The 24,702-nt window shown below is 47.6% G+C and overlaps 1 protein-coding gene across 1 annotated transcript; it reads left to right on the forward strand.

The window, feature by feature from the left end:
• Positions 1 to 4,249: 4,249 nt before the first annotated feature.
• LOC309550787 (uncharacterized protein) lies at positions 4,250 to 23,415 on the forward strand (the record flags this gene model as incomplete). Its single annotated transcript, XM_082251123.1, has 6 exons — positions 4,250 to 4,325; positions 4,577 to 4,663; positions 10,568 to 10,870; positions 15,116 to 15,261; positions 15,366 to 15,463; positions 23,229 to 23,415. The coding sequence occupies 6 exons, from the start codon at positions 4,250 to 4,252 to the stop codon at positions 23,407 to 23,409; spliced, it is 891 nt and encodes a 296-aa protein (XP_082107249.1). The 3' UTR covers positions 23,410 to 23,415.
• Positions 23,416 to 24,702: the final 1,287 nt, after the last annotated feature.

Consider the following 24,702-nt stretch of genomic DNA (forward strand, 5'->3'; position numbering starts at 1 on the left):
AAACTGTATAAAAGTCTGTTTTTACCCCTTCATGATGTCTCGATTCATGTTTGGGGGGAACCTGCTACAAGGGATTGCTATGCTCTTCATACTCCCTTGGATAATCACTAAGCTCTTGTAAGAGCTTGTTCCTGCTTCACTCTCTGGGGAACGAGAGGTTCACCCACTGGAACCTGGAGCCTTGTCGTAGGTCCAGGGTGGGTAGGGGACGGCGAGACCCCAACCATGCTGTGGTGGTTCATGGGGTCGGAGGTGGTTATGGTGTCTGGTGGAGTGCTTGGAGCCCTCAGGAAGCACTAGGAGCATCCGTCAACAGAGGTACCAGGTCAGGTGCCGGTTGATCCGTTACATTGGTGGCAAGCGGTGGAATGGCGTCCTAGTGTGAGGAGAAGCAGCTCTTGGAGACACCGGTAACGTTATGGAGCGAGCTAACACACGTGCAGCATGCCCATAGGAAGAGAAGAGGTACAGAGATCAGTCGCCATGGAAGAGGAATTCATGAGAAGGTTGCCAGAGATGCAGATACAGCACAGGGGACCAGTGTCAGAGCAGGTCCTGCTAGGATGGCATGATTCTGTACACTTGGATTTTTAGAAGGAAACACTAGCCCGTGAGCAGCGCCACCAGGGAAAAATCCTCCCCTCCATCCAGAAAAGATACTGGTCGCAGTATGGATTTCGGGAGCTGTTTTTGGGAAATACACCGCACAAGGAGCAGACAGCTGAATTAGGCAGGCTGGTCTGGGCAAAGATGCATTTGGAAGAGAGCTATAGAGTCCTCCGGTGGCACGTATCCCAAACATGCCCTTGTATAGCGGATGACAGCCCAACAGAAGGCTTTGGCTATGGCGGCCGGGGACTGTTGTACGAGAAGCTGTCAGGGAGAGATTTGGAGTGGCAGTTAGAGAGGAAATTATGGACTACAGAGAAGGGATTCTGAACATCTCGGAAGTACTCTGGGCACTGGAAGATGTGGAGTTTCTGGCCGTTCAGGAATGGGAGCTGGAGATCGCCTACAGACGGCTGCTAGACTCTGCTCAGCTCCAGGGCTGGGCTCCTCTTGCCTGGGAATATCTAGAAGAATCGACCATATGGCACAGTAACAGTCTGCTTTGTTCACCTGCACCCACGGTTTTGGATGCGGTGGTCTTATGGCGGACGCAGCAAGTGCTGACTCACCTGGACGAACCTGTTTCTGTACAGGACGAGCGTGGATGGAGGAATGCGTCTGTCCAGCCACTTGATAAAGGCATGGAAGAAGAGGAAGCCATCTTCGTTCCCCAACCACGGATCACAGATGTAATTGACTTTTCATCGGAGGATGATATGGATGATAAGTCACCTTTCAGCAATTCCAGAGACTGGGGATTTAATAGATTTTTCTGCTGAGGATGAACGTCCCAGTGAGCCTACAGCAGAAGAGCGGGGCATCCATGCATAGCGCTGCTGACCTCTGCCTGCAACAATTGGTGACCCAGGAAGATGTGTGCAAGGGTACTGACTTTACAGTTTACTTTCCAGCAGAAGTGCTGGCAACAGGGCAGAGTGCTATTAACCTCTGCCCAGCACCCGTAACAGCTACAGAGTTCCAGGAAGCTGGGGAAATCGGCCCCTTGCCCCAGTAACAAGCTGATGAAGTGAAGCTTCTTCACCCAGCTGAAGCGCTGGCAGCCGGACAGAGAGTCAACGATCTCTGCCCCACACCTGTAGCATTTCCGAAGGCCCAGTGTACACACATGGTGGTAGGGAGATGAGTGTACACACAAGACGTTAAGGCGAGGAGTGTACATCCTTGGTGAAAGGGGATGAGTGTTTATTATAGTAGATGGGGGGTGAGTGTACATTAGGGAGGAAGGGTGATGGCTGTCCACGGTGGAAGGGGGATGAGTGTACACTCCAGATTTCAGAGAGAGATAAGTGTACACTCATGGTGCATAGGGAATAAGTGTACACCTGGGCAGTAATGAGTATACATTAAGGTAAGATTGGAGATGAGTATACACATTAGGGTGGAAGGGAGAAGAGTGTACATTATAGTGTAAGGAAGATTAGTGTACATTAGAGGAGAAAGGGGTTGAGTGTACACCCATGTTGGATGGGGCAGTATACACTTTTGGTGGAAGGGAGATAAGTGTATAATAGGGTAGAGGAGGGTGGAGTGTTAGCCCATGGTGGAAAGGCCACTGTATAACCATGATGGATGGGAAATGAGTGTACATTATGGTGGAATGGATAGTGTATACATTATAGTGGAAGGGAGATTCGTTTTTTTATAATAGTAGATGGGAGATTAGTGTACATCCATGGTGGAATTTAGCGAGTGTGCGTTATGGTGGAAGGGGGATCAGTATCCAGTCACTTATAATATTTGTGTAGCACCCTCCTAGGTAGGTGCTAGGTAAAGCAGTGGACAGTGGAGGAAACCTAGCCAATAGCACACCCAGGGACGGTGCTAGACTGTTTTACGCCCTAGGCAAGATCAGCTACTTGCGCCCCCCCCCCCCCCCCAAAAAAAAATAAAATAAAAAGGGAAGGGGTTAAAAACTGCTCTATGTCATATCCAGTGACCCTGATCTGATGGTTCCTCCATGTAATGCTGTCATACCCCCATATTTCTCCATGTCACACCTGGGGACCCTGATGTCCCCCTATGTCACAACCAGGGACCCTGATGTTTTTCCATGTCACATCCTGGGACCCCAATATTCCTCCATATACTGCTGTCATACCCACTGACCCTGATGTTCCTCAATGTCATACCCAGGGACCCCTGTGTTCCTCCATGTCATGCTGTCATACCCAGTGATCCCAATGTTCCTCTATGTCACATCAGGGGTTCCTGATGTTCCTCCATGTCATACCCAGAGACCCTGATGTTTTTCCATGTCACACCTGGGGACCCTGATGTTCCTCCATGTCACACCTGGGGACCTAAATCCCCCATGGCACACCCAGGGATCCAATTCCTCATGGCACACCTGGTGACCCCGAACCCCTGTTACACTTGTGACCCCTCTCCCCATGGCACACCTGGTGACCCCAATTCTCTTTCACACCAGGGATCCTCTATGTCACACCCAAGGACCCCGATCCCCTGTTCTGGGGGAAACTCACTGGGCAGTATGAAGAGAGTGGCCCGCACTCTGCCCTCCTTCACCATGATCCTGCTTATTCCTTCTCCCAGGACGCTCCTCTCCTGGACCACAGTGCTCACCAAAGCTCCAACCTGCTCCTGGTGGAGGGAGAAGCAGCAGTCAGAGAGCTCCGCACCTCCTTCATCACCAACATCCTCAGACCATTCCAGTACCTCGTCGCTTCTGCTCCAGTAAAGGTGCCGCCCTCCAGTGCTGAGCTCCGGCTCAGGTTCAGCTCTCCTCCACTCCCTGCTTAATACCGACCCAGGGAAATGAACGGCTGTCCACCAGCTCAGTGTAGAGAGTCAGCTCCAGACAAAGATGATCATCATGCAGGTAGCACTCCGTGGGCTCCTTTCCTCCCCCTTGGGGCTCCCCCAACAATTGTGGAAAGCCAGGACCTGGTAGTTCTGCCACTGCCCCAGACACCTGGCATCTTCCTCTGTCCCTTCTTCCTCCCTCACTGCCGCCTCTTTCCTCAGCTCACAAGGATCATTCATGATGGAGAGTGAATGCTGACTCATGGCTGCGCCCCTAGGTGGCAATGCGCCCTAGGCGGCTGCCTAGTTTGCCTAGTGGAAGCACCGGCCTTGAGCACACCAGGGTTTATGACTGTCCCAGTGGGTGGGCATAGGGATCCAGGGTTGAGCTGTGCTGCAGAGGATTCAGTGTGCTGACCAGTGGAGCTGCTGGGCAGAAGACTTCAGGAAAAACAGTGTTGTGAGTACTCAAGGATCTGCCCATGGGTCTGCCTGAGAGAGGGAACCACTCCAGAGAGATCAACGGGATCACGGAGCCCGCTAACCCAGAGTGTTACAGTAAAGGGGGTGACAAGTTCTTAAGCCCTGAAGATTAGGGATAAAGGGGGCGCCAGGAAGTTGTTCAGCAGTACAGTCTACCTCAAGGAATAGCTTGCCTTAGGACAGAATTACCCCAGGAAGCTTAAAGAGAACCCGTCACCAGCAGCTCCCTTAGGAGTAGTGCTACATTTGCTCCAAAAAAAATAATTTGCAATGACTTCCAAATAAAACCCTAACTGAATACCACAGCAGTTTTTTTTTCAGCTTTTAAAAGATTTACACACCAAGAAAGAAAAACCCCTTTATAGGGGGCATTATGCCAAACAGGAAGAAAGTTGGAGCTCAGACCTCCAATCACAGAATCCTCGAGGTGGCCCTTCTCCATCCTCAGGGTTCGCCTGTAGAGAAATAGGGAAAGATGTATCTTTGTGGTGTGTTGTCCCAAGTCACTTGGAGTCGGGGTGGAAGCCACACACAGATATGACAACAGGTCTTATATATTTGGCAATTGGGGGCTGGAGGGATGTCTTACAATAAGAAACAACACGTAATCCTCAGAGATATGACACTTCACCAACAAATTCAGTTTTCTGCATTCTTATTCTTTTGCCTTTCAAATAACGCTATTATGTCTGTGTTCTAGGCCTCCGGAAGTGGCTTCTTCACTATATTATCATCTGTCTTCTGGTGTGTCTTCTGGTTGGAGTTATCATTGTCCTCATTGTGAGATGTGAGTAATGTGACAAATTTCCTGTATGGTGGCATGTCTGGTGTATAGGGTCGGTGCTCCTAGGAGTCAGTGTGTATGAGTACTGTTTTTTTTTTTTGGGGGGGGCACCTGAAGAAGGGTAGAAGGGTGAACTCCTCTCTCACATAATTAGCCCATTGTTGACATGACCAGGCTCTGCCACATTACAAGTGAGTTTAACCACTTAAGCCCCGGAAGATTTTACCCCCTTCCTGACCAGGGCCTATTTTGCGATTCGGCACTGCGTGAATTTAACTGACAATTGCGTGGTCGTGCGACGCCGTACCCAAACTAAATTTACATCCTTTTTTTCCCACAAATAAAGCTTTCTTTTGGTGGTATTTGATCACCTGTGCAATTTTTACTTTTTGCGCTATAAACAAAAAAAGAGCGTACATTTTGAAAAAATAACAATATTTTTCACATTTTTTTATATGAAATTCCCCCCCAAAAAAATGTAAAAATCATTTTTTTTTTACATTTTTGGCCAATTTGTTTTCTGCTACATATGTTTGGTAAAAAAAAAAAATCACAATAAGCGTATTTTGATTGGTTTGCGCAAAAGTTATTGTGTTTACTAACTAAGGGAAGGATTTTTGTCATTTTTGTTGTTTTTTTTTTTTAATGGCGGCGATCTGCGATTTTTTTTGCGGGACTGCGACATTGCGGCGGACAGATCGGACCCATATCTGACATTTTTGACACTTTTAGGGGTACCAGTGACGTTACTACAGTAATCAGTGCTATACATATGCACTGTTACTGCAAAAATGACAATGGCAGGGAAGGGGTTAACTTTATTGGGGAAGGAGGGGTTAAGTGTGTCCCTAGGGGCGTGCTTCTAACTGTGATTAGACATGGCTACTGGTGTAGGAACAGTGATCAACGGTCCTACATAGTAGAACCGTATGATCACTATTCATACACAGGGGAGAATGACAGGCGGCTTTGTTTACATTAACCGCCTGCCTTTCTCCCTTCACGGCGGACGATCGCGAGTGACCGGCGGACATCGGGTCCGCCGGTCACACGCACGGACTTCCCAGGGAACGAGCCATGCGGGCGCGCGCCTCCGCGGGCGCGCGCTCGCCCGCTATTGGCTCACAAGCAAGTGACAGGCTAATGACGTACCGGTACGTCACTTTGCCTGGCCGGGGCTGACCGCCGCAGTATATGTACTTGCGGCAGTCGGCTACCGGTTAACTGACCAGTCCTGATCTCAACCTGATAGAACACTTTTGGAATTAATTACAGCGGAGACTGCGAGCCAGGCCTTTGCGCTTTTGGAAGAATTGTTAAACTTTCCCATAGACATAGTTACATAGTTACATAGTTACATAGTAGATGAGGTTGAATAAAGACAATAGTCCATCCAGTTCAACCTGTGTAGGTGTGTGTGGCTGTAATCATCTCACATACCCCTGAATGTTCTGATCCTTGAGATGTACGTCTAATAGTCTTTTGAAAGCCACCATACTACCCGCAGAAACCACCTCTTGTGGTAGAGAATTCCACAATCTTGTAGCCCTAACAGTAAAGAATCCCCCACGTTGCCTGAGATTAAAACACTTCTCCTCTAATCGCATTGTATACCCCCGAGTCCTCATGCAATCCCTTCGACTGAACAGCTTTTTTTCTAAGCTGAGATACCCATTGAGATATTTAAAAATTGCTATCATGTCCCTCCTCAGACGTCTCTTTTCCAGGGAGAATAAATCAAGCGATTGCAGACGTTCTTCATAATCAAGGTCCTCCAATCCCCTAATTAGTTTAGTTGCCCTTCTCTGGACTCTCTCCAGCCCCAACACATCCCTTCTGAGGACTGGCGACCAGAACTGGACAGAATACTCCAGATGCGGTCGGACCAGAGTTTTATAAAGTGGAAGGATTATAGTTTTATCCCTGGAATACATCCCTTTCTTTATGCATGCTAATATTCTGTTGGCTTTGGCAGCTGCCGCCTGACATTGCATGCTGTTGCCTAGTCTATCCTCAACCAAGACTCCCAGATCCTTCTCCATTTTTGATTCCCCCAAGGGTTCCCCTCCTAACGTGTATTGTGTTTTTATGTTTTTAGTCCCCAAGTGCAAAACCTTACACTTCTCTACGTTAAACCTCATTTGCCAAGTCATTGCCCACTCCGTTATTTTGTCCAGGTCATCCTGTAGGATATCTGCTTCATGCTGTGCAGTTATTGCCCTGCCCACTTTTGTGTCATCTGCAAAAACTGATATCGAACTACTGACCCCGACCTCAATGCTGTTTATGAATAAATTGAACAAGGTTGGTCCCAGGACTGAGCCTTGGGGGACCCCGCTTACTACCTCAGACCAGTATGAGTATGCGCTGTTTATTACCACCCTTTGGACGCGCCCTTTTAGCCAGTTCCGTATCCAAAAGCAAACCCTGCTGTTGATACCTGCAGACCTTATTTTATAAATTAAGCGCTTATGGGGAACTGTATCAAACGCCTTAGCGAAATCCAAGTACACCACATCTACTGGTCTGCCCCTATCTAGCTCACAGCTCACCTCCTCGTAGAATGTTAAGAGATTGGTTTGACAAGAACGCCCATTTGTAAACCCGTGCTGGTTATTACTGATGATGCTGTTGTCTTTAGCAAACTCTACGATATAGTCCCTTATCATCCCCTCCAGAAGTTTACATACTACTGATGTCAGACTGACAGGCCTATAGTTTCCCGGTATATGCCTCTGACCCTTTTTGAATATCGGAATCACGTTAGCTTTCTTCCAATCCCCTGGTACATCTCCTGTCCTAATACTGTCAGCAAAGATCAGGAACAGTGGTCTGGATATAACCTTACTGAGTTCCTTGAGTACTCTCGGATGTACGCCATCCGGGCCTGGTGATTTGTTTGTGTTAAGTTTATCCAGCCTTTCCCTGATTTCACCCTCTGTTAGCCATAGTGGCAAGTCCTGTGTATTACTACTAACCAAACAGTCATGGTCAGTGTACCCCTCCTTTTCCTGTGTAAAGACTGAGGAGAAAAAAGCATTCAGCACCGTTGCTTTTTCAGTGTCCTCTGTAACCATCCTCCCATCGTTAATTATGTGTGCAATATGCTCTGCCCTAGTTTTTTTGCGGTTGATATACTTAAAGAATTTCTTTGGGTTTTTTTTACTATCCTCCGCTATTTGTCTCTCAAAGTTGATTTTAGCCATCTTGATTTAGTGTTTACACTTCTTATTTGCCTCCTTGTATTGGTCGACAGCCGATACTGTGCCTTCTGATTTATATTTCCTGAAGGCCAATTTTTTTCCCCTAATAAGTTTTTTAACGCTACGGTTTAGCCAGCCAGGTTTGGCTTTGTCTCTTCTAAAATGATTTCCCATAGGAATGCACTGCAAGATGCATTTGCTTAATATGTTCCTAAAGCATTCCCATTTTTCCTCTGTGGTCAGGGATCCCAGGGTTCGGTCCCAGTTTACCCTTTCCATCAATGAGTACAATTTTGAAAGTCTGCCCTTCTGAAGTTAAGGGTTCTTATGTTCCCCACTTGCCTTGCTATATTGTTATTTACGCTAAATGTGATCATCCTGTGATCGCTAGAGCCCAGGTTGTCCTGGACTCCTACCTCCGAGATTAGGTCTGGGTCATTAGTGATCAATAGATCCAGAATTGCGCTTTCTCTAGTAGGAGAATCCACCAGCTGTGACATGTAATTATCCTGTAAGGTTTCCGTGAATAGACGGGCCTTCTGTGAGTGTGTAGTCCCCTCTCCCCAGTCAATGTCGGGATAATTGAAGTCCCCCAATATGATGACTGATCCTAGCTTTGCCACTTTACCCAAAAGTGCTAAAAATTTCAGCTCTACCTCCTCCCCTTGTTTAGGTGGCCTATAGCAAACCCCCACAATTACTTTTCCCTTTTCTCCCTCCCTAAGGAGTTCTACCCACACGGATTTTAACTCCATACTCATCCCTTCCGTAATGTCGCTCCTCTCTATCACCCTTACATTGTTCTTGACGTAGAGACATACCCCTCCCCCTCTTTTTCCTACCCTGTCCTTCCGGTACACCGAATACCCTTGGATATTTGCCAGCCAGTCATGTGAGGGGTCGAACCAAGTCTCCGCTATTCCCACAAGGTCTATGTCCTCCTCATGAACTAACATTTCCAACTCATCCATTTTATTAGCTAGGCTCCTGGCATTAGCATATACCCCTCTTAGTTTTACGGAAGTTAAACGTGATTGGTGGTTATGTTTATTCCTGTTTGGTCTGAGGTTCTCCCGCACAGACCTACCGATTGACGTTGTGGACCTACTATCGCTGTTGACCCTACAACTGCCTTCAGTCCTTTGCTCCCTCCTAACTGACTCTACTTCTGAGCCCTCCCCCCGTCTCCTAGTTTAAAAGCCCCTCCAACTTGGTGGCCTTCTTACTCCCCAAAAGAGTGTAGACACACTCATAAACCTTGTGGACAGCCTTCCCAGAAGAGTTGAAGCTGTTATAGCTGCAAAGGGTGGAGCCAACTCAATATTGGACCCTACGGACTAAAGCTGGGATGCCAGTAAAGTTCATGCGTGTGTAAAGGTAGGCGTCCCAATACTTTTGAAATCATAATGTACATGCTGGGGTTTGCTCCTGACACTCTTTGGAGATTAAGAAGCTGCGTAGTTGGTAGTCTGTAATTATTAAAATATATAGGTCAGTATATTTTCTATTGCCGTTTGAGTAAGTAATTTGTGTGATTCTCTGCAGGTCAGAGAGGGTGGATCATAAATATGCAGAGTGCCTATTCCTCACTTCTCTTGTATAAATGTCCATTCTGGAAGCCTTAATGATTTTCTTTTGAAACAAAGTTATGTATTTACATAATGTTTGTTGACTTTATATCGCTTTATATTAATATAATACTGTATATGGCCAAAGGTATGTAAATACCTGGCCATCACGCCTATATAAGCTTGTTGCCATAAGCATCAGTAAGGAGACGCTCACCCTTTGTAGGTATGACATCCTCCACTCTTCTAAGAACACTAGCCACAATGTTTTAGAAATTTGTGCCTTTTTGTGATGTCAGGTACTGATGATGGATGAGAAGACGTGGCTCATCATCGGTGTTCCAATTCATCCCAAAGGTGTACGGTAGGGTTGGGGTCAGGGGTCTGTGCAGGACACTCGAGTTCCTCCACATGAGTAGGGTTGGGGTCCAAAGGTGATCTGTAAGGTTGGGGTCAGGACTCTTTGTAGGACCCTCGAGTTCCTTCACACCAGTAGGGTACACCAGTAGTGTTGAGGTCCAAATGTGTTCAGTAGGTTTGGTGTCAGGGCTCTGTGCAGGACACTCAAGTTACTCCACACCAGTAGGGTACACTGGTTGGGTTGAGGTCCAAAGGTGTTCAGTAGGGTTGAGGTCAGGGCTCTGTGCAGGACACTCAAGTTACTCCACACCAGTAGGGTACACCGGTTGGGTTGAGGTCCAAAGGTGTTCAGTAGGGTTGAGGTCAGGGCTCTGTGCAGGACACTCAAGTTACTCCACACCAGTAGGGTACACCAGTTGGGTTGAGGTCCAAAGGTGTTCAGTAGGGTTGAGGTCAGGGCTCTGTGCAAGATACTTGAATTCCTCCACACCAAACTGGTCAAACCATGTCTTTATGGAGCTGGCTTTGTACACAGTCATGGTGGAACAGATAAGGGTCTTCCCCAAAGTGTTACCACAAGGTTTGAAGAACACGCTTGTCCACAATGTCCTTGTATCCTGTAGTATTAACAGTACCCATCACCGGCAACACCTGAACTCAAAATGTTTGAGCTATCTCCACATGTTTTTGTGCTCATAATAGCTCTGTTGGTCAAGTGTTGACAAGCTTTTTGGCAGTATATTTTCTTAATTACCTGTCTGTGCTACATCTTCCAGATATCCCGGAGGCCAGCAATTCCAAGCAACCAGAGGCCACCTACCACATACGGGAGAGCAATGTGACTGAGACTCCCAAGGGTGAAGAAGAGTTGCTGGAACCATTGAGAAGAGAGATGGCCACTACCAAGACTGAGCTGGTGGAGACCCATCTGGAACTGGAAAAGGCATTGCAAGAAATTACAGACCTGAAAAACCTTCTACTGAGCTGCAAGCAGGAAGAACAGATAGCCACAACCGATAGAATGACAACGGAGGAGATGCTGAAACACACAAGATTAGGGATGGACCGGCACGAAAGAGGTATTATGGTCATTTGTCAATTTAAATGAATTTCAACATGCTTGGGATCACCTTAGCTCTACATTTGAACAAAAAAGTGAAAAATAAAAGCAAAAAAAAAACCCCCAAAGCAACAAACTAATTAGAAGAAGGGACAGACTTCATGGACCACTTGACCATTTTCTGCCATTACTCTCTTTTCTGTTTCTATTTTATGGTATTTATCTAAGCCTGTTAGCTACCTGAGTTTTCTCCATTACCCAAGGGTCCCTTTCTCCCCCAAAAAGTGAGGAGCTTAATTTGCTTGAACACTCTGTTGAGCAAGGCTCCCGACAGTGGCAAGGCACTCTAGTCCACCTAGCCAAAACCAGGTGGACTCAAATCCTTAGGAACCAGTCAGAGCTGGCCCACCAAGGTCCAAGTATGGACTATTTTGAAGAGAGACCCCCTAGTTGGGTGAGAAAAAAGACTTTTCAAGGCCACAGATCCTCCCCACAACAACTGAGCATGCCTCCAGTACCCGTCACGCTTCATCTTTGTGAAGTAAAAACTAAAAAAATCTTACATGCAAATAGAAAGTGCCATACACATGGCAGGCCTTCTGTTTAATATAACAATTTCTCCAGATTAACCAGAATCCCTACCTAAGAAATGTGTGCAAGAGAAGCATAGGCAACATGACCTTGTACCCGTGCCACACAGGGGGGTCCTAAACCCATTGTATTTTTCTGGTACTCCTGAAACGCCATACCCAAGGGGCACTTCCTCTGATGCTTCTTGGAATCTCAACCCTTGGCCAGATAAGAGCAGCCCCATCACAAGGCATTAGCACCAGGAGGGTTCCCTCATAGAATTTATTTAGTTATGAAAAACAAATTTAACCACTTGCCAACCAGTCACGTTGACTGTACTGCGGCACAGTGGCTCGTTCCCGTCCAGCGACGTTGACCTACGTCGCTGGACTCCTCCCATTGTGGGCGGCGCTCGCGCGCCGCCGGAGGCTCGCTCCTGCTGTATTCAGTCTCAGCGGGAGTCGGGCCAGGGGAGGAGCAGCGCTGATCACCGCCGCTCTTCCCTGATCGTCGGGGAATCGAGTTTGGAGATCCACCCGCTTGTGTAAACACAAGCGGGCGGATCTCCTAAGTGACAGACAGGGACAGATTGCAGGGTTCAGCATAGCTGAACCTGCGATCTGTCCCTGTGTCACTCAGTCACCTCCCCCCAACACACGTTAGTAAGCACCAGGCATACATTAACCCCTCCCTCTCCAATAAAATTAACCCCTTCCCTGCCAGTGTCATTTTTTACAGTAAAAGTGCATATTTATAGCACTGATTACTGCAGTAATGTCACTGGTACCCACAAAAGTGTAAAAAATGTCAGTCAAGGTTCCGATCTGTCCGCCGCAATGTCGCAGTCCCGCAAAAAAAAAATCGCAGATCGCCGCCATTACTCGTTAAAAAAAAAAACACCAAAAATGACAGAAATCTTTCCCTTAGTTAGTAAACGCAATAACTTTTGCGCAAACCAATCAAAATACGCTTATTGTGATTTTTTTTACCAAACATAGGTAGCAGAAAACAAATTGACCAAACATTTTAAAAAAATTTGATTTTTACATTTTTTTTTGGGGGGGGGGGGGATTTCATATATAAAATGTTAAAAATATTGTTATTTTTTCAAAATGTACGCTTTTTTTTGTTTATAGCGCAAAAAGTAAAAATCGCACAGGTGATCAAATACCACCAAAAAAGAAAGCTCTATTTGTGGGAAAAAAGGACGTAAATTTTGTTTGGGTACGGTGTCGCACGACCGCGCAATTGTCAGTTAAAGTCGCACAGTGCCGAATCGCAAAAAGTGGCCTGGACGTAAGACAGCAAAATCCTCCGGTGGTAAAGTGGTTAAAACCCAGTTGCAAACAAAAGCCCCTCATTGTATCCCCACCTCTTTATACAGGGACACTCCTATTTGGAATAACTGTGAAACAATGTATAATCAGCGCAAATATGACCTAAACTCTGTGCAAAATGATCTCGCAATACTATTCAATGGCCTAAATTGGAGGCCCTCTGTAATTGCTGCCAACGCCTATCAGAGTATGTCCACCAGTAACTCTATATACCAAAAACAATGCAAATAATCAGTGCAGCGCAACCATTAATATTTAATACAAATCACATCAACAATGTTATAACAACTCAAATGGTGAGTGCCATGTGAAACAGTGTCCCAAAAGTCCCAACTGTGAATATCTGCTCCACTGCTGTGTTAACTCAACGTGATAGTTCAAAATAATGTAATCCGGTGTGTTCAGTGACCACCACCTTTAGACAGATTGCCTGCTCACCTCCGGACTATGACCCCATTACAGAGTCACAATTGCCTGATAAGGTATCTCTCAGGATGATGCTCCTGCATGAACCGTCCCTGAACCACGCTATTTCACTTGTAGGACCTGCTGATGAAGCCCAACCAGGCGGGTGTAACGCGTACAGGTGGGAGGAGCCATTATCCAGGAGGTCTTTGCTTGTGTATCAGTGTGGTGGGCTGATTATATGCATGGTATTCACGTATCTATAAGCTGAATAGCGTAGTTCAGGCACATTTTATGCAGGAGTGTTCCAGTATCATCCTGAATGATAGCTTATCAGGTGTTTGTGACTCTGTAATGGGGTCAAAGTCTGGAGGTGAGCAGGCAATCTGTCTAAAGGTAGTGTCCACTGAACACACTGGATTACACCATTTTGAACTATCACGTTGATTTATCACAGCGGTAGAGCAGATATGTACAGTCAGTGCTGTATTTTGGCCTAGGCCGACAAGGCCCAGGCCTAGGGCAGCACTTTGCGGGGGGGGGGGGGAGGCAGCAAAATAGCCAACCCTCGCCTCCACCTGAAACACTATTGGCCACTGGTTGCTAGAGCTACCTGGCGTCTAGCAACCAGTGACAACACGCCCGTGACTCCCTGGCCCTGCCCCCCTTTCTCTCTCTCCTCCCCACCTCTCTCTCTCTCACCCCCTCTCTCTCATCCCCCCACTCTCTCACCCCCCTCTCTCTCTCTCTCACTCACCCCCCCCCTCTCTCTCTCTCTCACTCACCCCCCTCTCTCTCTCCTCCCCCCTCTCTCTCATCCCCCTCTCTCTCACTCACCCCCCCTCTCTCTCTCTCATCCCCCTCTCTCTCATCCCCCCACTCTCTCTCATCCTCCCCCCTCTTTTCTCACCCCCCCTCTCTCGCCCACCACCTCCTCTCTCGCCCACCATCTCCCCTCTTTCGCCCACCACCTCCTCTCTCTCACCCACCACCTTCTCTTTCGCCCACCACCTCCTCTCTCTCGCCCACCACCTTCTCTCTCGCCCACCACCTTCTCTCTAGCCCACCACCTCCTCCATCTTGCCCACCACCTCTCTCGCCCACCACCTTCTCTCTCGCCCACCACCTCCTCTCTCTCTAGCCCACCACCTTCTCTCGCCCACCACCTCCTCTCTCTCGCCCACCACCTCCTCTCTCTCTAGCCCACCACCTCCTCTCTCTCGCCCACCACCTTCTCTCTCGCCCACCACCTTCTCTCTAGCCCACCACCTCCTCCATCTTGCCCACCACCTCTCTCTCACCCACCACCTTCTCTCTCGCCCACCACCTCCTCCATCTTGCCCACCACCTCTCTCTCGCCCACCACCTTCTCTCTTGCCCACCACCTCCTCTCTCTCTAGCCCACCACCTTCTCTCGCCCACCACCTCCTCTCTCTCGCCCACCACCTCCTCTCTCTCTAGCCCACCACCTTCTCTCTAGCCCACCACCTCTCTCCCTCTCTTTCTCCTACCCCCCTTTTCTCTCTCTCTGTCTCTCTCTCATTTCCCTCACCCTCCCTTACCCACCCCCTCTATCTCACCCCCCCTCTCTCACCCTTCTCTCTCTCCCACCCCCTCTCATGAAATCTCAGGGGTTCTTGCTGGGAGGGAGTCACATTCGTTAAACAGGAAGGGGTGGGCAAATTTACATAGGAGGGGGAAAGGGGGCGCCCAATTTTAGTCTTGCCTGTGTACAGTTGGGACTTTTGTCACTGTTTCAAATTGCACTCACCATTTGAGTTGTTTTAACAATGTTGATTTGATTTGTATTCAGTATTAATGGTTGCGCTGCACTGAATATTTGCACTCCTATTTGGAGACTCAGGCACCTCCGGAAATCCTCCACCAAGAACAACTCTCCTACATCCAGTTCAGAACCTCACTAACTGACGCTACCTTCATTCCTGTTTCAGAGTTCTGCCCTGAAGGATGGGTCCTCTTCAAGAAGTCATGTCTCTGCATTTCCAATGAGAAAAACACATGGGAAAACAGTGCAAAATATTGTGAAAAGAAAGATTCCAACCTGATTATTGTGCCGTGGAATGACTCGGCTCTCCAGGTAAGTGTAGGTAATATCGATCAATGATTTGGTGTCATGTTGGCGATATCTGCACCTCACCTGACCTCTCTGATGTTAGAAATTTACACTGACATTCTGCTTAGCCCTTTCTGGCAGGAGAACAAGGAGAATTCTGGGTTGGAAAGGAATTGACCTGGAAGTTGTCACCCAAATGGAGATGGCCCGGGGGTTACAGATCCACGTAAGTACTAATTCTCCAACACTGGATCCTGAAAGGTGCAGATAGTGGGAGTGTCCTCATTGGCTGGAGATATAAGAGGAAAGTAACAAACACAAATAGTTGTAAAGTAATGATAGCTAAACAGCTGTATTATTATACAGTACGGTACGGCGGCAGAGCGGCTCTCCTGCGCTGGACCACATATCTAATAAGTGATCCAGCGCTTCTGAGTGGGGGGCGCGGAAATGTGCATCCACCGCCCGGCTGTGCTGTGATTAGTCATAGCACAAGCCAGTTAGTGGATCCTGGCCAATGATTGACCACCGGCACCCGCTGATCGGCGAGGAGCAAGACAGGACAAAGCTCTGCAAATGTACACAATAACGAAGGCCTCTTGACCCCTTTAGGGAAAAAGAGCCTTGACTGATGGGGGCATGGCCAAGAGCTTGGATCAAGCAGGAGGCTACATGGGACAAAAGGATTGGACGGAGCCTTGGTGTGACGGTACGCACCGTCACTGACAGTGAAAAAACGATGTGACAGATAAATTGATGGTTTGGACTGCTTCAGTTGGTCAGACTTGTAACAGATGCATGCCATCAGCTCAAACACCTGTCTTCCACGCATTGTAAATTATGCTGATTTGCTCACCTATTGTTTACTGTGGGTTCTCAGTATTTACACTATAATAATGTATATTATATCTTGTTTTACCTTTGGTGCCGGTAGTCTGGGCTTCCAGGCTGACTTAAGTACACTGAGCTAATTAGCATGTGAATGATAACCTTGTCTAGATGGGATTAGCCATGAGTCAGCTGTACCTCGTTAGCTATTCATTGTGTTATGTTTTGGGTAAATATTCATGTAGTGACCGACCTACTTCTAAAGTGTATAAAAGTCTGTTTGTTTTAATAAAGGAGTTAGTTGTTTCCAGTATACAAACTGTAAGGCTAGTTTTGTATGACAGTGGCTGGGATTTGTTATCTATGTTCATGACTGCGAGGAAGCCGTATACTGACGGAAGACCACAAGTACAGTGTGGGTCTGAGGTTCCGTCACACTTAGGTATGGGGCTAGGCCTGAGCTCAGTAAGAGGAATTCTGGGTCTTTTAAGAAGAATCGTGGTGAAGAGCTGAGCCCTCGCCCTGTTTTTTTTTTGGTCGCTCTGTCACAGCTTTCGTGGCGGTTTTTGACCTTGACGACAGTTAAAGTTCCGGTAATGGGTTATGCCCTTGTTTGTAAATTGGGCGTAGGCTGTCTGCCAGGCACTGATGGTAAGGACAGACCCTCCCCCCTTACCCTTTTTGGAATTTAAGTTGTTAATGACTAAGAGTGCTCACAGTACAACTGGGACTGGCACTGGTCTACACGTGTACTGGTTTTGGTATTGGAAACTGAATAAAAGCTGTGGCCTTGCCCTTTCCAACTTAATCGTGGTAAGTGTGTTTTTTTATATGGGGAGGGGGCAAGGGGTGTTTGTTTCTATGGTAACTTTGTTTCTGGGCCTATGCGCCTCAGCAGTCACTAAGGCCTCTTGACCCCTTTAGGGAAAGAGAGCCTTGACTGATGGGGGCATGGCCAAGAGCTTGGCTCAAGCAGGAGGCTACATGGGACAAAAGGATTGGACGGAGCCTTGGGTATGGGGCTGGGCCTGAGCTCAGTAAGAGGACCTTCCCCAGAGAATTCTGGGTCTTTTAAGAAAAATCGTGGGGAAGAGCCCCCCCCCCCCCTTTTGCCCTGCTTTTTTTTTTTTGGTCGCTCTGTCACAGCTTTCGTTTTTGATCATCATCAGTCACCCCTTAACTACCTGCCGACCGCCCGCTGCAGATATACTGCGGCAGGCTGGCTCGGCTGCATGAACCGCTGTACCTGTACTGCGGTTTGCGGGAGCGCTCCTGGAGCTGAGCGCATTCTGCCGGAGGCACGCTCGCACCCGCATTAGGCAGTGGGGAGGCCGATCCACAGGGCCGGTGGCCGCGATCGCCGCTGGGCAACCGCAATCGCTCCCCGCGGAGAGAGAACGACGTCTGCTGTTGTAAACACGGTTCTCTCTGAAATGATCACAGAGCGCCTGTGGTCCATCTACTGTATATAGGAACATAGGTCTCTGTGTTGATTACACAAGCCCCTCCCCCCACAGTTAGAAAACACCCCCTAGGCATACACTTAACCCTTTGATCACCCCTGAGTTAACCCCTTCCCTGCCAGTGTCATTAGTACAGTGACAGTGCATATTTTTATCACTGATTACAGTAGTAATGTCACTGGTCCCCCCCCCCACCCAAACGTGTCACAAATGTCAGTTAGGAGTCCGATCTGTCCGCCGCAATGTCGCAGTCCCGCTAAAAGTCGCAGATCGCCGACATTACTAGTAAAAAAATAAAAATAAAAATTACATAAATCTTTCCCCTAGTTTGTAGACGCGATAACTTTGGTGCAAACCAATCAAAATACGCCTCTTGGGATTTTATTTTACCAAAAATATGTAGCATAATACAAATTGGCCTAAAAGGATGAAAAATTTAGATTTTTACATTTTTTTTTATTGGGAATGTTATATAGCAGAAAGTAGAAAAATATTGTTCGGTTTTTTTTTCAGAATTGTTGCACTTTTTTTGTTTATAATGCAAAAAATTAAAATCGCAGAGGTGATCAAATACCACAAAAAGAAAGCTCTATTTGTGGGGAAAAAAAGAACATCAATTTTATTTGAGTCAAGCGTCGTACGACTGCATAATTGTCCATTAAATTAACACAGTGCCGAATCGCAAAAAATGGCCTGGTCATTAAGGGGGTAAAACCTTCTGGGGCTGAAGTGGTTAAACACCCTAGATGTGCACTCATGAAGCGGCACTGATGGACACTGATAGGTGGCAATGATGGGCTCTGTTAGGTGGCATTAAAGGGCACTGATAGCTGACACTGATAGGCGGAACTGATAGGTGGCACTGATGGGCCCTGACAGTGCCCTGATTATCAGTGCTGATGTCCCTTTAACAGAAGCTGGCTATTTCGATAACCGGCTTCTGTTTACTTCTGTGATCAGCTGTCATTGGACACAGCTGATCACGTGGTAAAGGGTCACTGTACTTATAGCCCACCTGACACTTACACTCCCTTAGCCATAACATCTCCAATCTGACCCTAACACTTAACCATAACCCCCTGTCTGACCCTAACACTTAACCATAACCCCCCTGTCTGACCCTAACACTTAACCATAACCCCCCTGTCTGACACTAACACTTAACCATAACCCCCCTGTCTGACCCTAACACTTAACCATAACCCCCCTGTCTGACCCTAACACTTAACCATAACCCCCTGTTTGACCCAAATACTTAAACATAACCCCCCTGTCTGACCCTAACACTTAACCATAACCCCCTTGTCTGACCCTAACACTTAACCATAACCCCCCTGTCTGACCCTAAAACTTAACCATAACCCCCCTGTCTGACCCTAACACTTAACCATAACCCCCCTGTCTGACCCTAACACTTAACCATAACCCCCCTGTCTGACCCTAACACTTAACCATAACCCCCTGTCTGACCCAAATACTTAAACATAACCCCCCTGTCTGACCCTAACACTTAACCATAACCCCCCTGTCTGACCCTAACACTTAACCATAACCCCCCCTGTCTGACCCTAACACTTAACCATAACCCCCCTGTCTGACCCTAACACTTAACAATAACCCCCCTGTCTGACCCTAACACTTAACCATAACCCCCCTGTCTGACCCTAACACTTAACCATAACCCCCCTGTCTGACCCTAACACTTAACCATAACCCCCCCTCCCTGTCTGACCCTAATACTTAACCACAACCCCCCTGTCTGATCCTAACACTTAACCATAACCCCCCTGTCTGACCCTAACACTTAACCATAACCCCCCCTCCCTGTCTGACCCTAATACTTAACCACAACCCCCCTGTCTGACCCTAACACTTAACCATAACCCCCCTGTCTGACCCTAACACTTAACCATAACCCCCTGTTTGACCCAAATACTTAAACATAACCCCCCTGTCTGACCCTAACACTTAACCATAACCCCCTTGTCTGACCCTAACACTTAACCATAACCCCCCTGTCTGACCCTAAAACTTAACCATAACCCCCCTGTCTGACCCTAACACTTAACCATAACCCCCCTGTCTGACCCTAACACTTAACCATAACCCCCCTGTCTGACCCTAACACTTAACCATAACCCCCTGTCTGACCCAAATACTTAACCATAACCCCCCTGTCTGACCCTAACACTTAACCATAACCCCCCTGTCTGACCCTAACACTTAACCATAACCCCCCCTGTCTGACCCTAACACTTAACCATAACCCCCCTGTCTGACCCTAACACTTAACAATAACCCCCCTGTCTGACCCTAACACTTAACCATAACCCCCCTGTCTGACCCTAACACTTAACCATAACCCCCCTGTCTGACCCTAACACTTAACCATAACCCCCCCTCCCTGTCTGACCCTAATACTTAACCACAACCCCCCTGTCTGATCCTAACACTTAACCATAACCCCCCTGTCTGACCCTAACACTTAACCATAACCCCCCCTCCCTGTCTGACCCTAATACTTAACCACAACCCCCCTGTCTGATCCTAGCACTTAACCATAACCCCCTTGTCTGACCCTAACACTTAACCATAACCCCCTGTCTGACCCAAATACTTAAACATAACCCCCCTGTCTGACCCTAACACTTAACCATAACCCCCCTGTCTGACCCAAATACTTAAACATAACCCCCCTGTCTGACCCTAACACTTAACCATAACCCCCCTGTCTGACCCTAACACTTAACCATAACCCCCCTGTCTGACCCTAACACTTAACCATAACCCCCTGTCTGACCCAAATACTTAAACATAACCCCCCTGTCTGACCCTAACACTTAACCATAACCCCCCTGTCTGACCCTAACACTTAACCATAACCCCCCTGTCTGACCCTAACACTTAACCATAACCCCCCCTGTCTGACCCTAACACTTAACCATAACCCCCCTGTCTGACCCTAACACTTAACCATAACCCCCCTGTCTGACCCTAACACTTAACCATAACCCCCCCTGTCTGACCCTAATACTTAACCACAACCCCCCTGTCTGATCCTAACACTTAACCATAACCCCCCTGTCTGACTCAAACACTTAACCATAACCCCCCTGTCTGACCCTAATACTTAACCATAGCCCCCTGCCTGACCCTAACACTTAACCATAACCCCCATGTCTGACCCTAATACTTAACCATAATCCCCCTGTCTGACCCTAACACTTAACCATAACCTCCTGTCTGACCCTAACACTGAACCATAACCCCCCTGTCTGACCCTAACACTTAACCATAACCCCCTGTCTGATCCTAACACTTAACCATAACCCCCCTGTCTGACTCTAACACTTAACCATAACCCCCCTTTCTGACTCTAAAACTTAACCATAGCCCCCCTGTCTGAGCCTAACACTTAACCCTAACCCCCCTGTCTGACCCTAATACTTAACCATAACCCCATGTCTGACCCTAACACTTAAGCATAACCCCCATCTGACCCTAACACTTAACCATAACCCCCCTGTCTGATCATCCTAACACTTAACCATAACCCCCCTGTCTGACTCTAACACTTAACCATAACCCCCCTGTCTGACCCTAACACTTAACCATAACCCCCCTGTCTGACCCTAACACTTAACCATAACCCCCCTGTCTGACCCTAACACTTAAACATAACCCCCTGTCTGACCCTAACACTTAAACATAACCCCCTGTCTGACCCTAACACTTAACGATAACCCCCCTGTCTGATCCTAATACTTAACCATAACCCCCCGGTCTGACCCTAACACTTTACCATAACCCCCCTGTCTGACCCTAATACTTAACCATAACCCCCCTGTCTGACCCTAACACTTAACCATAACCTCCTGTCCGACCCTAACACTGAACCATAACCCCCCTGTCTGACCCTAACACTTAACCATAACCCCCCTGTCTGATCCTAACACTTAACCATAACCCCCCTGTCTGACTCTAACACTTAACCATAACCCCCCTTTATGACTCTAAAACTTAACCATAGCCCCCCTGTCTGAGCCTAACACTTAACCCTAACCCCCCTGTCTGACCCTAATACTTAACCATAACCCCCTGTCTGACCCTAACACTTAACCATAACCCCCTGTCTGACCCTAACACTTAACCATAACCCCCCATCTGACCCTAATACTTAACCATAACCCCCCTGTCTGATCCTAACACTTAACCATAACCCCCCTGTCTGATCCTAACACTTAACCATAACCTCCTGTCTGACCCTAACACTGAACCATAACCCCCCTGTCTGACCCTAACACTTAACCATAACCCCCCTGTCTGATCCTAACACTTAACCATAACCCCCCTGTCTGACTCTAACACTTAACCATAACCCCCCTTTCTGACTCTAAAACTTAACCATAGCCCCCCTGTCTGAGCCTAACACTTAACCCTAACCCCCCTGTCTGACCCTAATACTTAACCATAACCCCCTGTCTGACCCTAACACTTAACCATAACCCCCCATCTGACCCTAACACTTAACCATAACCCCCCTGTCTGATCCTAACACTTAACCATAACCCCCCTGTCTGACCCTAACACTTAATCATAACCCCCCTGTCTGACCCTAACACTTAAACATAACCCCCCTGTCTGACCCTAACACTTAACCATAAGCCCCTGTCTGATCCTAATACTTAACCATAACCCCCCGGTCTGACCCTAACACTTAACCATAACCCCCCTGTCTGACTCTAACACTTAACCATAACCCCCCTGTCTGACCCTAACACTTAACCATAACCCCACTGTCTGACTCTAACACTTAACCATACCCCCCCTGTCTGACCCTAATACTTAGCCATAACCTCCCACCTGACCCTAACTTTTAGCCATAACCTCCCACCTGACCCTAACACTTCGTTTTTTCTCCCACCTCACCCTAACACCTAGTTATAACCCCCATCTGTCCCTAATGCTTAGATATTCCCCCCACCTGGCCCTAGCACCAAGTTATAACTCTCCACGTAACCCTAATGCTTAACCATAACCCCCTGTCTGACCCTAACACTTAGTTATAACCCCCACCTGACCCAAATGCCTTACCATACCCCCATCTAACCCCAACACTTAGCCATAACCTCCCACCTGACCCTAACACTTATCTATTTCCCTCACCTGACCGTAGCACTTAGATATAACCCCCCACCTGACCCAAATGCTTTACCATAACCCTCTGTCTGGTTATGGTTATGTGGAAGGCTATGGCTAACACTTGACCCTAACACCTAGTTATAACCCCCCATTTGACCCCAATGCTTAACCATAATCCCCAGTCTGACCCTAACACTTAAGCATAAATCCCACCTGGCCCTAATGCTTAGGCATAACCCCCCCCCCCCACCCGACACTAAAACTTAGTAATAACCACCCACCTAACTCTAACACCTAACCATAACTCCCACCTAAACCTGACACCAAGCTATAACCCCCCACCTGAACCTGACACCTAGCCATTACAATAGACTTAATCTTAAAAATCATTACACCAAGAGATATCGTATGTTTGACCTCCATCTAATAATACTTGTTTCCTGGCTGTCTTTGTCTTCAAAACTTACTGAATGCCTGGTCCAGAGCTGATGTGAGCCTCAATTGTAACCTCAACCCCTAACTCTGCATATGAATTAACATGACTTTATCACTTTACAGATTGATCGATCGCTGCTGGATGCTGAGCGGTGGAAATCTGCGGAGTGTGAGCTGCTTGGACAATCATCGATGGATCTGTGAGAGGAATATTGTACTAACTTCATACAAAGCCTCCTCTCATTACAATATGGAATTCAGCCTGTGGAGGGGGAACTTCTCTTGTTACAGAAAACAAAGCTGAACAATGGAGAGGAACATGAATACAAAACCTGTGATATTTACTATCAGCTGCTTCTGGCATATGAATATTAACAAGGCTTTTAGCTTTTATTTTACAATGGGATTTATTGTTCCATCCAGCAATTGGTCACATGACCAATTCCAAGATTTGGGGGAACTAATATTGAGTCAGGGTCGGCCAATCAGCAGCTGAAGATTGCTCCTCCCTTTCAGCGGAATCCATGTGTCCAATAGCATAAGCAGCTAAACAATTCTCCTTTGCTTCAGCGGGACTTATGTGTCCAATAGCATAGGCAGCTGAAGAGTGCTCCTCCCCTTTAGCAGAACCCATGTGACCAATAGCATAGGCAGCTGAAGAGTGCTCCTCCCTTTTAGCAGAACCCATGTGGCCAATAGCATAGGCAGCTGAAGAGTTCTCCTCCACTTTAGCAGAACCCATGTGGCCAATAGCATAGGCAGCTACAGAGTGCTCCTCACCTTTAGCAGAACCCATGTGGCCAATAGCATAGGCAGTTGAAGATTGCTCCTCCACTTTAGCAGAACCCATGTGGCCAATAGCATAGGCAGCTGAAGAGTGCTCCTACACTTTAGCAGAACCCATGTGACCAATACTATAGGCAGCTGAAGATAGCTCCTCCACTTTAGCAGAACCCATGTGGCCAATAGCATAGGCAGCTGAAGAGTGCTCCTACACTTTAGCAGAACCCATGTGACCAATACTATAGGCAGCTGAAGATAGCTCCTCCCTTTTAGCAGAACCCATGTGGCCAATAGCATAGGCAGCTGAAGAGTTCTCCTCCACTTTAGCAGAACCCATGTGGCCAATAGCATAGGCAGCTACAGAGTGCTCCTCACCTTTAGCAGAACCCATGTGGCCAATAGCATAGGCAGCTGAAGAGTGCTCCTACACTTTAGCAGAACCCATGTGACCAATACTATAGGCAGCTGAAGATAGCTCCTCCACTTTAGCAGAACCCATGTGGCCAATAGCATAGGCAGCTAAAGAGTGCTCCTCCCCTTTAGCAGAACCCATGTGGCCAATAGCATAGGCAGCTACAGAGTGCTCCTCCACTTTAGCAGAACCCATGTGGCCAATAGCATAGGCAGCTACAGAGTGCTCCTCCCCTTTAGCAGAACCCATGTGGCCAATAGCATAGGCAGCTAAAGAGTGCTCCTCCCCTTTAGCAGAACCCATGTGGCCAGGGCCATTTTACCAAATGGGCATGCTGGGCAGTTGCCTGGGAGCCCCACTTGCGTTATGGGGGCCCCACCTGCCCCAGCCAAGCATTAGTCC

The sequence above is a fragment of the Pelophylax lessonae genome, assembly GCF_965119305.1.
Source record: "Pelophylax lessonae genome assembly, chromosome: 1".
In the NCBI taxonomy this organism is placed as follows: Eukaryota; Metazoa; Chordata; class Amphibia; order Anura; family Ranidae; genus Pelophylax; species Pelophylax lessonae.